The sequence below is a fragment of the Miscanthus floridulus genome, chromosome 9, assembly GCF_019320115.1.
Source record: "Miscanthus floridulus cultivar M001 chromosome 9, ASM1932011v1, whole genome shotgun sequence".
Classification (NCBI taxonomy): Eukaryota; Viridiplantae; Streptophyta; class Magnoliopsida; order Poales; family Poaceae; genus Miscanthus; species Miscanthus floridulus.
In genome coordinates this window covers 108,429,643-108,446,253 of record NC_089588.1, presented here as the reverse complement: position 1 = coordinate 108,446,253, position 16,611 = coordinate 108,429,643, and the positions used below count along the sequence as shown (strand labels likewise).

Genomic DNA, 16,611 nt, shown 5'->3' with positions numbered 1-16,611 from the left:
GTCCGGACAGTAGTAGCAGAAGAAGCGCAGCGTCGGTCGTCGATCGGACACTGGCGCTGAAACGATCGGACGCTGGCTAGCTACGTCTAGTCACACTGAAATGGTCGCGCATAGAGGAGTCGCCGAGTGACCGGACACTGGGTGTGTCCAGTCAAGCATGACTGGACGCATCCGGTCGTGAAAAATCATTTCTGGATGCTTACTGGAAACGACCGGACGCTGAGGTCCAGCGTCCGATCACTTTGAGCTGCATCGTCTAGTCGTCACTTAACCGTTGAGATCGGGCGCTCATCATTTGAAGAGAGGGGACACGTGGCACGCATCGCATGACCGGACGCTGAGGTCCAGCGTCCGGTCAATATGACCGGAGCATCCGGTCACCCCGTGTTGTACCCAGTGAAAGGGTACAACAGCTCTATTTCATGGGGGATTCTATTTAAGCCCCATGGCCGGCTCAAGCTCATACACTTGGCCATTTGCATTGACATAGCAACTTTGTGAGCTTTGCCAAAGCCCTCCCACTCATCTCCATCATTGATTCATCATCTTTGTGAGATTGGGAGAGAATCCAAGTGCATTGCTTGAGTGTTTGCATCTAGAGGAACTTGGTGTTCGTGTTTCGCTACGAGATTCGCTTGTTACTCTTGGTGGTTGCCGCCACCTATACTGCTTGGAGCAGCAAGGATCGTCAAGCGGAGGATAGTGATTGTCTCCGGCTCCGATCGTGGTGATTGTGAGGGGTTCTTGACCTTTCCCCGGCGGAGAGCCAAAAGGTACTCTAGTGGATTGCTCATGGCTTGTGTGATCCTCATCTTGTGTTGGTTGTGTGGCACCCTATTGAGGGTTTGGCATGTGATGCCAATTAGCGCGTGAACCTCCAAGTGAGTGAATCGCCACAACGAGGAGTAGCTTGCCGGCAAGCAAGTGAACCTTGGTAAAAATCATTGTGTTCATCATTTGATTCCGAGGTGATTGGTCTTCATTGATATTGATTCTTGTGATTGATTGGTTCACTCCTCGACACGGTGGTATAACTGTCTTGCTCTCTCTCTTTACATTACCGCAAACTAGTTATCAAGCTCTTTAGTGTAGCTAGTTGTGAGAGCTTGTTAGTTTGGTTGGTGTGGCTCTTTAGTTAGCCTTTGAGAGCACACTAACTTAGTGTAGTGACATAGCTATTGTGTGGATAGAAACTATATACACTAAAATTGTGGTAGGTGGCTTGCAATATAAGTAGGCTAGCGCAACACTTGCTTCGCCTCATAATTGTCTAACCGGTTTGTTAAGTGTCATTGTAGAAATTTTTATTAGGCTATTCACCCCCCTCTAGCCATTAGGACCTTTCACCGATGCGCCCAACCATGCCACCCCTCCACCGGCCCCGCCACTGGTCCTGTGCCCCCTCCACCAGCCTTGCGTCACCGGCCCCGCGCCCCTCCGCGCGCCCACCCATGACACCGCTGCTGCCCCCGACGCCCAAGCAGGTGAGGGCCCTGGACCATGCATTGAAGGTGTTTGATGAAATGTTGATGAAGATGTTAGCTTGTCAATAGCATCTGTTTGCCATATAACCTGTGAATCTTGATTTCAGATAACTATGAATTGTTTGAATGTGACATACTTGGTGGTTTGAAAAGCTGTTTGACGTAGAAAAGAAGTGTCGATATATCTTACTAGAGACATAATAATTTCTTGGTTAAACATACTTTTAGAAAGATAGTATAAAGAGATACTAGATGGAAAATGCCATAATTTCTTAGTTAAACATACTTCAATTATATGCCATGAGCATAAGAAAGTTAGGAAATTACAAGTTCTTCTCTTGCTACACGCACATTTAATTTCAGCATACAAGTGACATGGCTTGTTTTATGTTTTAATAGGTTATGCGGCCGCCGCTCCCTGCGCCGCCCTGCTGCCGCCGTCCGTCGCTCCGTGCCTCGCCCTCCCACTGCCCCCACCTTCTCCCTATTGTGGTTTTGCAAGGTATAAGTTGTGTATGTGGTTGTCGGCCATCGTGCCATTGGTTTGCTGTGTATGTGGTTGTCGGCCATCGTGCCGTTGGTTTGTTATAGGTTGTGGTTACCTCACCGTGCATGGGAGGTGCTACCGAAATTTATAATTGACACTATTATGTTCCTTTGTTGTAGGAGAGGCCATTGCAAAGATCGTTCCCCACCATCCTCGACTCATCACTTTGCCTTACAGCAAGGTGAGGCATCCTACACCCCTCTTTCCATATGATGTGAAACATAGAATGTTTGTATATCACGTAATCTAGCTAGGTGTCTCCCATTCAACAGGAATACGATTGGAAATATGCAGATCTTTGCATATCTATAACCGTATCTGTTTCGAATTGTCCATGTTTATTGGACAGCCCGAGGATGTGTAGATGGGGTTAGTTTCCATGCTCTACTCTAATCCGAGACAGAGTTTCGGTAGCATCTCCCTGTTGTTCTCCGGATACACAACAACCATGCCAGGACATGTATTTGTAGAACAGCGGAGAGGTGCTACCAAAATTATGTCTCGGATAGGAGTAGAGCATGGAAACTAACCCTATATACACATCCTCGGGTGGGATTAGGACCTATCTTCACCTATTAGACAGTATAGGAATCTGTAGATGCAATTGATTTTTATATTACTTGCTGATATATTAGAGGATGGATGACCGTGAGTGGATGTATACGGGCCGCTCTAGTTAGGGTTCGTTGACCGATGAATGGATTTAGAAGACCGATGCTTTCTTGGAACTTGCATTTGCAAGGGTTAAAGGAGCGCGTGCCACTTGGTGTCCCTACAGTATTTGTGCAAACTCGTGTCGACAAACAAAGGTGGTCATGGGTCAACATCTCTGCAAGAATGGATTTACGATAGACTATACCCGGTGGATCTACCATGGTGAATCCGATCGTGTGAGAGACGAGGTCATGAGACAACTCATTGAGGATTATGATGCTGATGCGGGGGTAGGATACATGTTAAATGACTATCATGAAGCACACTTCGATGAAGGATGTAGGGAGGAGGAGCCAGAGCCAACCATAAATGCGTATTATGATATGTTGTCTGCGGCATAGCAACCCCTTCATGGGCATACCAAGGTTTCTCAACTGGAGGCCATTGCATGCCTAATGGCCGTAAAGTCCGAATTTAGCTTGAGTCGAGAAGCCTTCGATGTTATGCTGACAGTTTTTGGTAGCCTGCTCCTGGATGGTCACATTCTGCCAAAGAGCGTGTATGAGGCAAAGAAGCTCCTTCGTGCACTTAAGATGCCATATGAGCAGATACATGCTTATCCGAAGGGATGCATCTTATTTAGGAAAGAACATACGAAATCAAAGTACTGTGTGAAGTGTAAATCCTCTAGGTTCCTAGAGGTAGACTTTGGTGATGGTCAGAAGAGGCAGCTCGTAATCCCCGTGAAGATCCTATGGTACTTTCCATTCATACTGAGGATCCAACATCTTTATATGAATGTGGAATCCGCAAAATAGATGACATGGCACAAATACGGACGTCAATATAATCTCGAGAAGCTGGTGCATCCATCTGATGGTGAAGCATGGACAAAGTTTGATATGATTCATCGTGAGAAAGCCCTCGAGGCTCGTAATGTACATGTTGCGCTGGCAATAGATGGGTCTAATCCTTATGGAATGGTGGCTGCCTCATACACTTGTTGGCCAATGATAGAACATATTCTTATCGTTGATAATTCCTGAACACCCGGGGAATAATATGAGTGTGTACATGGAGCCTCTAATCGATGATTTGATCCGTGCTTGGGAGGAACGGGTATGGACATATGACTGAGCTATAAAGACAAACTTCAAAATGCATGTTTGGTACCAGTACTCCCTGCATGACTTTCCGACGTATGGGATATTATGCGGCTGGTGTGTTCATGGGAAGTTCTCATGCCCAGTATGCAAGGCGTCTCTGGTGTTCATTTGGTTGACGAAGGGTGGCAAGTATTCTTTGTTTGACAAACATCGACAATTCCTCCCTCTTGACCATCCATTCAGACAAGACATCAAGAACTTTATGAAAGATATAGTAGTTGAAGGCCTTGCACCCTAGATAATGATTGGTGCTGCGGTTCATGCTCAGTTAGACGCTCTCAAGGTCAATGACCAAGGAGATCATTTTTTGGGATATGGTGAGCAACATGCCTGGACTCACAAGTCGTGCTTTGGAACCTCCCCTATTTTGATGATCTTCTACTTCCACATAACATTGATGTAATGCACACTGAAAAGAATGTCGCCGAGGCAATTTTTGGTACAATCATGGACATTCCTGATAAGACAAAGGATAATGTTAAGGCTAGAGTGGATCAAGCGAGGTTATGCAATAGACCAAAGCTAGACATGGCGCCTCCCGGAGGTAGGAAGTCATGGAGAAAGCCTAAGGCCGATTTTGTTCTGACGAAGGCCCAAATGAGGGAAGTACTAGAATGGTTCCAAACGCTAATGTTCCCTGATGGGTATGCAGTGAATCTAATGAGGGGAGTGAACTTAGCTACTTTGCGAATCAACGGGCTCAAGAGTCATGACTACCACATATGGCTTGAGTGGCTACTACGGGTGATGGTTCGAGGCTATGTCCCTGAGCATGTCTGGATAGTGCTAGCGGAGTTAAGCAATTTCTTCCGCTAGCTTTGTGCTAAGGAGTTATCTCATACCATAGTTGCAGACATGGAAAGAATGGCTCCTGTGTTGCTTTGCAGGTTGGAGAAGATCTTTCCACTTGGCTTCTTCAATCCGATGCAGCATTTGATTTTGCATCTCCCGTATGAGGCACGAATGGGGGGACCTGTGCAGGGTCGTTGGTGCTATTCAATTGAGAGATTTCAAAAGGTTCTTCAAACTAAATGTAAAAATAAATGCAAAATTGAAGCATCCATTGCAGAGGCATACATTCTGGAGGAGGTGTCAAACTTCACAACAAAATACTATGCTAACAACCTTCCTAGCGTGTATAATCCACCCCCTCGTTACAATGCTGGCGAAGATGAATAGAACCTTAGCATTTTCCGAGGGCAACTAGGAAGTGCAAGTGGTGCGACTAACAAGACCTTGAAACATGAAGAGTGGCGCACTATTATGCTATATGTGTTGACCAACCTATCCGAAGTGGAGCCATACATGCTGTAAGTTGTCAACAAACTTTTTCTCAAGTAGTCATAATTCTGTGTCCAACTCCCTTGTTTCTCGTTTGTACAGGAAATTTCATGAACAATTCTTGCGTGAATCAAGGGAACCTACCCCACAGGAAACTTCGACCCTTCTTACAGAGGGTGTGGGAAATGGAATGCCTAATTTCATTTCTTGGTTCAAACAGAAGGTATTGTCCAATATGGCTCATACTTAGTTTGACATTACAAGTTGCTCGTACGTGTGACTAATATAATGAACTACCCTACTTGAACTTATAGGGACAAACCGATGTGTCTATGAGTGCCGAGTTGAGACTGGTTGCCGAGTGTGCCTATAGGGTTAGGTCATTTACCGGTTATGACATGAATGGATATCGCTTTCACACAACAAGCCACGAGCAGAGTCGGCCCAATCGAAGAACCACAAATACCGGAGTTTTTATGCAAGGCTTAGATGGGGTTGAGTATTACAGAAGAATTGAAGAAATATATGAACTCATGTTTTATGGTTGCAAACCTCTTAATCCCGTTATATTCAAATGTCATTGGTTTGATCCTAAAGTAGTGAGACGGATCCCTAATCTTGGGCTAGTTGAAATTCGACAATCATCCGTCTTGCCAGGAGATGATGTCTATATTGTGGCTCAACAGGCCACGCAAGTTTATTATCTCTCATACCCATGCCAAACCGTCAAGGGTTGGGATGTTGTGTACAAGGTATCACCACACGGTAAACTACCTGTCCCAAACAATCAAGATTACAACATAGACCCCAATACATATGACGGAGAGTTCTTTCAAGAAGATGGGCTCGAAGGGAGTTTTGAGATAGACTTAACCGAAGCTCAGGGTATGGAAGTAGACAATGAAAGTGGTGCTGATGAGGACACCGGAGACGAGGTTTAGAATGTGAAGGACTTAGAATTACTTCAGCAATTACATCTAAGCAATGACGGTGATGACGACATTTCTCCTTCGAAGCACGAGGATGATTATATCGACATGCGTGATAGTGTTGATGAGACTTATGATCCAGCTAATCCTGATCATGATGATTATTTCTAATACATGTATGATTCGTGCTAATTGATTTATTATTTGCCATACCATGTTATTTTCTAAGTATGTTTTGTTTATTTTGCATCTATTTTGATGTATTATCTGTGCTAATTGGTTTACTCTTTTTAATTGCAGGTGATTGAACAATGGTGGGCGGTATGAGGAGGATAACGTCGCTTTACTCAAAAGCGACAATGATGCGTAAAGGGTCCGATGCAGCTGAGGGGTCCTGGAAGAGACCACGGGGTAGACCTAGGGGTCGAGGGAAGGGTGGAGGCAAGACGAGGCCACCATCACCTGTACCTTCATCGCCATCTAAGGTACCTTCCACTCACTCATCCTCTGAGGATGAGGAGGTACAGGTGGAGGAGGAGGAGGCAGGGGTGGAGGAGGAGGATGGGGTGGAGGAGGAGATAGGGGGTACTTCTTCCTCTACTTCATTGCGTGTGTGGTTGCGAGGTCCCTCGACCCTCTCGAGGCGACCGATACCTCCTGAGAGACGCCCATTAATTCGACCCGATGGAGACAAGTAAGTAACTTTAGATGTTATCACTAATTTTTCGTTTGATATGTTCAAAATTACAATAGAAACTAATAATTTATCTTAATCACTTGGGCAGGGGTTGAAGGAAGGTCGGTGGGGGTGATCACACACGCCATGTGAACGGTATCCTTGGTCTTTTGATCAAGGAAAAGTTCCCTGTCCTAGTGCAGTTCTGCGGAACTATCGAGCTGGCCTACACGTGGGCCCACTATGTCGCCGTTCCCGACGCCCCTGATCGGGATGGCAGGGTATTCACCGACAAGGCACATCATGTCAAGGCTGAGCTTTGGGTAAGTCTTTCTCGCACTACATTGCTCAATACATCACATTGATTGGACATTCTTGAAATAATGACTGGATACATCGCGTCTATATGCAGGATTTCTTTAGATGCGAGGAGGGATATGAGGCCAAGGTGGATGCTATGGCTGACAAAGCCGCCAAGAAAACCGTCAAGGACATGCACTACGAGGCGCGCATCTAGGCCGTGATCCAATACCATGTAGAAATCCTTAGAGTGAGGGTCCCTAAAAGTGCGGCAAGAACCATGAGGATGACCCTGGAACAATACCTGAAGGTAAATATAGAACATTAATACTTATTTTTTTTCCTGAGATTAATTACGCTTAATTTCATCTTCTTATATGTCATATACTTGATGACATAGGTGCCTCCGTGGTGGTGCGCCTATGATCTACAGTGCTGGGCTCGGATGGTGGATAGGTGGTGCGACCCCACGTGGGAGGAGAATCACAACGCTTGCTAGGAGTGGCATTTGCTGATGCTGGGTGCACCACACCATCAAGGCAACCTCAACCTCTCAGAATACGCGGCTAGATGGGTGCGCGAATTCATTTATTTATTCTAACGCTCAATTTTGCATAATTTCTAATCATATTGCTTTTTTTGCAATCGACGGCACATGGTGGCCAGCCTTGCTCTTAGTTCATGGCATATGCTTTGGTCCACAAGGGCAAGGTGACGGCCGACGTCGCCTACAACCCGGTGGACCCACCCTCGGCGTACAGCAATGAGTCCATCCACAGCCGCCTCGATGGATACACATCGATGGCAAGGGCGGTCCATGGCTCAGAGTACAATCCGAGCGCCCATGACCTTGATGGAGAAGTGGTCATGAGGGCGGGAGGAGGCAAGAAGCATGGCCGGTTTTGGATTGGCGACGACACAATCGACACGGCCAGTACTCCCACTCTCTCCTAGATTCGAGCACAGAGCACGAGTTCCAGCCCGACGATACGCCCACGGCCGAACTCTACATGGTTCTAGATGAACGCACTCTAGGTTATTTCTATTTTATTCATCATTCATTGATTTTTACATACTTTTGCATTGCATTATAACATTGGGATGAAATATTGTAGGCTCAGCTGGAACAAGAAACGAGGCGCCGGGAGGAGCTAGAGGCGAGGATGGAGGCAGAACGACAGAGGATGGAGGGAGAGCGACAAAGGATGGATGTTGAGCGAGCCCAGATATTTGAATATGTGAGGGGTTTTTACGCTGCAATCGGTCAACCTCCACCAACGATGCCAGTCCCTCCTCCTCAACCTGCTCCAAATACTATTTCCGGCATTGTGAGTCACTTCACAACCTTATAATCACCGTTTCTAGTTTATGCAGATTCAATCTTTTCTCCTTTTGTGATGTGCGTATGTTTCTAGTTTCTAATTTCTAGTTTATTTCTAGTTTGTAGTTAACCTTGTAATCACTGTTTTGTTCTCAATCACTGTAACTTAGCTACTTTTAGTTTCTGTAGAATTAATCACTTTTTCTAGTTGCTAATTTATTTCTAATACTTGTATGTTTCGTTCTCAATCACTGTGAATGATTTATCTCTTCTCCTTTGTGCAGAATCAATCTGCGGCATCGAATGAGCCTTATGGCTGACAGTGGTCACAGTGGTCACCGTGGTCATAGTGACTATGTTTATTTGCATTTCTGATGAGCCTGGAGAGCGACTGTGAACCATGTACTTGCGATTCTGAAGTTTAATTGCATTTGTGATTGTGAAGTTCATTTGCATTTATGATGTGGTCGATATATCTATATGAACAGCCTATGATGCCTATTGTGAACTATCTGTGATGGATGTGATGTTTATTTGAATGTGATTCGTGGTTGTGACCGAGCCAAATAAACTGGTTATATGTGGTTGTTTACACCAAAATTTGGGAAGAAGAACGTGGGAACTCAAAGCTTCCAAGATTGTGTCAATCAAGGAATCGATTGCATAAGGATCGATATCAGCTGATTCAGATGCGGCACTAGAATCGTCTCTCTTCGAATGACATCTGCAAATAACGACAATGAGCTATGGTTGGCGTCGGGAAATACATGTCGGACTCTACGAAAAGGGAAAGATTATGGTCCAAGTTATCTTAAGTTAGGAATATTTTCTTTTATACCAAAGATTGTAATGAGTCATACTTGAGTAGGATTCATGCTTAGGGTCCGGGTATAAATATTGGACCCCGGCTATTGTAAAGAATCAATCAATCAATACAAATTACTTTTTTCGGCTTTACGCCAACCCTTAGGAGTAGGAGTAGTGTAGATCTCGGCGAGTTCTTCAACAAACAGGGCTGTATCGGTCCAGCCAACCTCCGGCTTGTCTGTAAGTACCATCATGACTTATACTTCTGTTCGTACGGCTGCATCGGATAAGTTCGACCTCCGCTGTGAACTCTAGTATAAGCTAGTTATCGACTCTTATCTAATTCAAGTACGGCTGCATCGGTTAAGTTCGACCTCCACTGATCGAATTAGATGAAGGTCAAGTTATCGGCTCTACCTAAGAGTGGCATCATTTGGGTAGATTTATTAAGTTACCGATCTTGCTGATGTTCTTATTGTCAATAGTTTTCAGCAACATCAACCTGCCCGATCGAGATCGATCTAGATCGACCTTACATCCTTTTAGTCTGTCGTTTGCTTTGTTACAATACGATGTTTCTTACTTTGAGCAATGGGTTATGTTTCATCGGCTGTTCTACTTCGATCTTGACCGTGCATAGTACGCGGTTAATGCACGTATGATCTTGAGGAGGTTTGCTTGCTAGTTAAATCTGGTCTATAGTTCGCTATTATGGCTGTAACAATCCGGTCGATCCCCACTGATGGCACTTTAGATTGGAGGATGCTAGTTGATAGATTTGTTTTCGATGAGGCCTAGTCGAGAATCTGTTTCAAAATAGAGAGGTGTATTGTAGCTGTTAATCTGACGGTACTAACCGTTATGACGAGGCATGCTCTATGCACTAATCTGAGATGAACGAGTAAAAGGAATAAATCTTAAGTTTAAGTATGAGATGAGATCAAGGGGGAGAATGTTAGTATTGATCTCCTCCTAACTCGGTCCAACGACCGAGTCGGGGTCCTGATCCGCGCCCTGATCGGGGGCGCCCAGCCGAACCATGGCTGGTGGCCCCCCGTCGTGCAGCGCTATAAAGAGGAGGTGGGGGCCGGGGCACTCGGTACGAGGTTCACCGCAGCCGCCTAAACCCCACCTACAGCCCTAATCCGATCTAGAGGGTGCGCTGTGAGCGACGGGAAACGCCACCGCCTTCATCGCCGCCTCTGCACCATGCCCGACGACCACACCGCCGCCGGACGTCACTGCCTCCCCTTCGCCGACACCCTCCGTCACCGACACCGCCATGGACTCCTCCTCTTCCTCCAAGCCTGACGGTCCGCTACATCTACTCCTCTTTCTCTGCCTCCCTCTCCCGAGTCATGTTCTAGGTCTATTTGAACCAAACAGAGATGAATCAACCCGCTAATCTACACCTTGATGATCATAAGGACTTAACAGGCTGGTGTACCGTCGCTTGCACTGCTTGCTCTTGGTGGACCCCTTCTCTGGTGCCACCATGACCCTTCCTGCACCGCCTCGCATATATGCCCCTGACGAGGGTGATGATGGTTCTGAAGACGGTAATGACATTGCATTGATGGATGCTCTGGACAAGTACTTCGTCATGGTCAAACTAATTGTGTGCTCGCCCTGGCTCGTTGCTGCACTGTTCAGGGTTGACACTGTCTTTAAGATTGCAGTGTGCCGGCCTGGATCCTCATCATGGTCAGTACCACAGTGCCCATTTCCGTGGAATACTGACATTGCATTCTAGCAGGGGAAGCTCTACGCCATCACTTGTACCGGGTACCTTTTAGCTCTCAACATCAGTGTGGATGATAACACTGGTGATCCGCAGTTTGCGTAAAGTGAAGAAATTATCACGCCGGACACAAGCGTAGGAGCAGCAGCTCGAGTTCTGGTACTGATTACAGTTTCTTGTTTGACTACAAGGAACCTCACACTTGGGACGAGTGTGAGAGCAGTTACGATGCTGATGGTGTACGTGGCAAACGACAAGCCGTTCTCGCATCTGCCAATGATCTCATGGAGGGGCCACAAGGGGCTTGCAGGTGCAGCGTGGCTCTTCCCTCCAAATTGATGCGGCAATGGAAGTGCATCTGTATTTCTGATTGTAGTATGGCGGCCTGCTGACCCCTGCAATTCTAACCTACTTTTGGATGATAGTGTTAATACTCAATTTTGTGAATTTGTGTTCCTAAACCATACATGCTGTTATAATCCTTGTGTGAAGTGTGAACTAAGGCTTGGTTTAATGTAAGCATCCAGTGGCTCTTCTTATGAAATGCTTCTGTTGTCTGTTGAGAGTGTTGGCGCTGGGCCCAGGGGGAAAGTTGTGGACGAATATTGACGTACTTGGCAGCATCATAGTTGTTCGGTTCTAATATTATGCCATTGCCTTTAGCTTAGCTCTATAATTTGGCCAATGATCCCTTTGGAACAAGTTATATCTAGAAATATCACTGAAACTCTAGGAAGTTTTCGAGTGATGCCCCATGCAATGTAAGATTTATGGTCGACATTATTATAGGGAACTTTCCTTCCATACTTTTTTTTTGAATTGTCAACATGAGCGGGAAACTTACTGTTGAAATTCTTTAGAGAAATTCCGCTAAAAGAAGAATTCTTTTGATGTGTACTCAAGCGCATACAACATCCCTGTGCTATAAGGAATAATCCTTGAGATTTTGAATGCTTTTATAAAATCCTACATGCTAGTATACTTTGCTCACATAGTCACATGTCCCGGCGTATCCATCAGCTTTGAAAACTCTGCCTTTGTTTTTTAATGGAAATCCATGCTCTGTTCCAAACCATATAAAATCTTTCCATGACCCTACATAAATCATATGACAATGAAATTATAGTAAGATTTGATGCTCTCACAATAATTAATGAGATAATTTGTAGAACTACCAAACGGATTCATAGTTGCTTGGTACAAAAATACAAAATAGTGGTTTTTCAAACGGCCTCGTTTCTTATTGGGCTCGGCCCATACGAGGTATAGTGAACCCAGACGTCCATAAGATCTCAGCCCAAGCCATCGCCAAATATCCCTCCGCCCACTCCTCTCGGCCTGCTACAGTGTCACTGCTTCTAGGGCCATGCTCCAATAAGCCAAATGTACCTGGTTGAGTCGTGTGGCTCATTGCTGCTGGTGCGTAGAATGATTTCCAATAAGCATGTTAATGGCGAAGGACAGATACACACTTTTCCTGGACAGTGTGAGCCTGACGTTTTGATATCCATGGCAGACTTTGCGCGATCGCAGTGGGTCAAGGTGACGACCCTCGCTGATGATCGGGCACTGTTTCTAGGGCCATGCTCCAGGGCTGTTTGCGTGCCTCAGGGTGACTCACCGGGCACTCGCGTGTGGTTCTTGGATGACTACAAGGACTTTCACCTTTGGAATGAGAGGCGTAGCAGCTTGAGTTCTGACACCAGCAGCGTGGCAAGCCCCAAACCTTTCTCGCCTCTGCCAATGATCTCGTGGAGGGGCTACCTGGAAAATGCAGGTGCTGCATGGATCTTCCCTGCAAACTGATGCTGTTGGTTGGACCGTTGTTACAATCAAAGATGTTAAACGCACCATCTGTTTCTCTGAACGTAGTACGGTGGCCTTCTGGCATTCGCGATGCTGACTTACTTTTGGATGATTATGTTGTGCTTAGCTTTGTGGACTTGTGATGGGAACCTTGTGGTAGAATTCTGTTACTTGCCAGTAACCTATTCTGTTAAGCATTTAGATGGGAAGTTGCAATGGTGCCGTTTGATCTCTGAATGCTGTTATCTATCTTCAATCTTTTGTCGTGGAGTTAAACTTTGATTGGTTTGTGGGTTTCTTGCTGTGCTGTGGGGCGATTGCCGTTGTCATCACATGTTTCCGGGACGATTGCTGTTCTCATGAAATGTTTCCAAGGAACAAGTTATAATTGTGCAATTGGCCGGTTGGCCATCTCTCAGTTCACTTGTGTGACTGAATGAGACTGCCATATGCATCCGTTAGTTTCATTATACCTGTAGTCTTGTACTGTATCCGTTAGTTGTGTCTATTTATGTCCTCATCTATCACATGATTGATGGTGCCATGGTGGTGACTGGATAAAAGCTGGAATGGCAAAATGGTAGGAGTAGGGATGAAAACGGTACGGATATTTTCCGACTGTATTCGAAACCGAATCCATTTAGAGGGGTTGAGATCTGTCCGTATCCGAGTCCGGATATCCAACATCCGATACCGTATCCGTATCCGAATACTCAAATCGCATATTTATGATGTCGATATCCAATCGTATCCTATCCGACATAGTTGACACTATCCGTATTCGAATCCGAATCCGGACAGAAATATAAAAACAAATGTAATATCGGTGATATCCGTCCGTCGGTACGGTGATAGTATCAGAATCTGCATATGAATTATCAAAGACACGTCGCAGATTAACATAGTCGCAATACATGGCATACCATTGTTATTAGGTCTTACATTACATACAATGACCTGACAAGAAGATGAAAGTCCAGACGCAAGCATTATATTACTAGTACTGTATGACACAGATATCTCGCTAATACATCCCGTGCTCTGGATAATAAGCTCGGTCAGTCGGTTGAACCATGCTTAACCGTTATTTAACGGGAGACAAGAAACACACGCAAAAAAAAAAAAAAAAAAAATATATATATATATATATATATATATTCATTTTAATGGGCCGGGCCGGGCTGGGTCCTCCATCAATTGGCGACAACTCTGAGCTTCATCCCGGCGGCGCAGTGGCCGGGGACGCCGCAGATGAAGTAGTTCGCGCCTTTCTTGAGGTTAAACCTGGCGGTGCCGGACGTCGTCGCCGCCGCGTCCGCCGCGCTGCGCACTTTGCAGCTCCGGTACTCTGACGCGCTCACGGCTACCGCGTTGTGCACGCCGGCCTGGTAGTTGAAAACTGCTTGCATGCACACAAGGATGATTAATTACGTTACTTCGTTTCAAAAAATTAATTACGTTACTAATTAACTCTCGTGACTAATGATATGTGCCGAGATTTGTATCCATGAAAAAGTAGTTTGACAGTATTAAAATTTGATTTTTTAATCTTGATAACTATGTATTCATATAAAATTTGATTTGTATGTTGAAAGAGGAGTGTTTTTTTTGCCTGAAAATCCTATTATTTTTGTTCAATAATAAGTAACGATTTGCATCATTGTGCAGATAAATATGTATAGATAGAGACAGAGTAGTACCAAGCGTGTCACCAGCTGCGAAAGTCTTTCCACCGGACCAGCTGTCGTATGACACGGAGAAGCCCCAGCCCTTGGAATCTCCAACAACATGGGTTTCAGCAGACACGAGCGCTGAACAAACAAGAAGAGTGAAACCAAGAGCCACAAGGACAGCACTGCCTCTTCCCATTGCTTAATTAGGTGATTAGGACCTTAAACACTTGTTGCAACTACAGGTAGAGAAGTGTTCTAGCTATCTAGTTTGGTTTGCTGTCCTTCCCAAGCTTAGCACTATCCCTATTTATACAGGTTTCTTGCAAGCTGTTACATCTACTTTTTGTTTTTTTTAAATAGTGACTACGTACTCTCCCTCCAATTGAAATTATTTATCACATTTCACTTTGTATGGGCCTGTCTCCTTAAATCTTTTTTGTTGTAGTGCCACTAATCTCTTGTCCTTCAAATTTATTAGATTTAGCAAATATTTTTTATAGAAATCAACAAATAAGACTTTCATATTTCCAAACTAAACAATTTAAATTTATTTCATTGATATTTGAAGCTTTTAAGGTCTGACGCATCTTGAACTAAACGACATTTCTTAATGACCGGGCAGAGTATATAGTGCGAATGTACACACTTACCACTTTTCAGTTGCTTAACTAGTAGATTGCATGTTAAATATCATGTTCGCACTAAGCTTGTGGTGGTGTATGAGTAAGGTAGCATGAACAGACTTCCCTTTTGTTTATAAAAAGCTTAATACACTATATCATCTTGTTGTTTAATTCCCCAATTGCACTTACTTTAGTCCTAGAACAATATTCTGTCACGTTTTCCCAGTCTCCCCACTGAAACTTTATGTATAAGTATTTAATTCAACAAATTTTATATGCCGGCGCGGCAATACACAAAGTTTACTAAGAAAGGACATAGTAGTCTACCGTTTTGCACCAAGGACGCTTCACCTATGAATATTATCGGCACTCCACAGCCTGTTCATACTCAGTTGTGCTCTAGTTAGGTACATAGGTATAATGCTTTATTATTGGAGTGCATGCTTTATATATCGATACCACACTCTACCAGTATATACTAATCGGTGAGGAATGATGACACTATATAGTCGCTTACAATGGTACATAAGGATAGACACAGACCAAACCATATATAAACACAGCCTGTTCGGCAGGCTGGGCTTGCTCGTATACGATCGTAAATTTTCAGCTGGAACAATATTTTTCTCTCACACCAAACAGCCAAATCAGCCAGCAGTAAATAATCCACGATCGTTTATGGCCTGCCGAACAGGCTGAAGATACACGTTATCTAGCTCTAAAGTGCACTAGGGTTGTGGCCCACGCAACTATATGGCCCTGTTTAGATGTAGTCGGATTCTCATCAATCCACATGTGTTGGAGTGGATGGGAGTGGAACTTAAACTATATTCCACCCCAATCAACCCAATATATGTGGATTGAGGTGAATCCGAGAACGTTCAAACAAGGCCTATGTTGGTATGGAATTTAATCTCCTTATTATGTTTTACTCTCATCATGTTTTGCGAAATCTGAAATTTAGTTGCATCATCAATATTTATTTTCCTTAGAAATAGTTGTGCTATACCATCAGGTTAGGTGGTTAGAGCATCTTCAATAATTTCTAAAAAAAACAATTGGTAAAATCAATGAGTTTTTTAAGTGGCTAAAATAGGTTGAAAGTATATTTGTTGGGTTCCTCCAACCATTTGCTTAATTAAGGCACAGCACTGCCTCTTCCCATTGCTTAATTAGGTGATTAAGACCTTAAAACTTGTTGCAACTACAGCCTGTTCATACTCAGTTGTGCTCTAGTTAGGTACATAGGTATAATGCTTTATTAGTGGAGTGCATGCTTTATATATCGATACCACACTATACCAGTATATACTAATCGGTGAGGAATGATGACACTATAGTCGCTTACAAAGGTACTGAAAGAGACCGTGACGCCTAAGAGGAGGGTGAATTAGACAACTTAAAACTCTAACTCTGACTAAGGCCTCTTTTTCTATCCTTAGCAAAACCTATGCAAAAAGATAAAATATCTAAATGTGCAACTACGGTTTTGCTAGTGTGTTACTATCTCTACCGTAAAAGGAGTTATGCAAACAATGTAAATGCGGAAGCTAAAGACTGAGGTAGAGATATGCAAACTCCCGTCGATGACCCCGGTATTTTT

The 16,611-nt window shown here is 44.4% G+C and overlaps 1 protein-coding gene and 1 pseudogene across 1 annotated transcript; one reads left to right on the top strand and one right to left on the bottom strand.

The window, feature by feature from the left end:
* The first annotated feature begins 10,447 nt into the window (after positions 1–10,447).
* On the top strand, positions 10,448–12,712 carry LOC136480534 (uncharacterized; annotated as a pseudogene).
* Positions 12,713–13,625: 913 nt separating this feature from the next.
* Positions 13,626–14,649, bottom strand: LOC136482591 (basic blue protein-like). Its single transcript, XM_066479810.1, has 2 exons — positions 14,413–14,649; positions 13,626–14,111 (listed from the first exon to the last, which is right to left on the bottom strand). Exons 1-2 carry the CDS (start codon positions 14,579–14,581, stop codon positions 13,906–13,908), a joined length of 375 nt encoding a protein of 124 aa, XP_066335907.1. The 5' UTR covers positions 14,582–14,649; the 3' UTR covers positions 13,626–13,905.
* Positions 14,650–16,611: the final 1,962 nt, after the last annotated feature.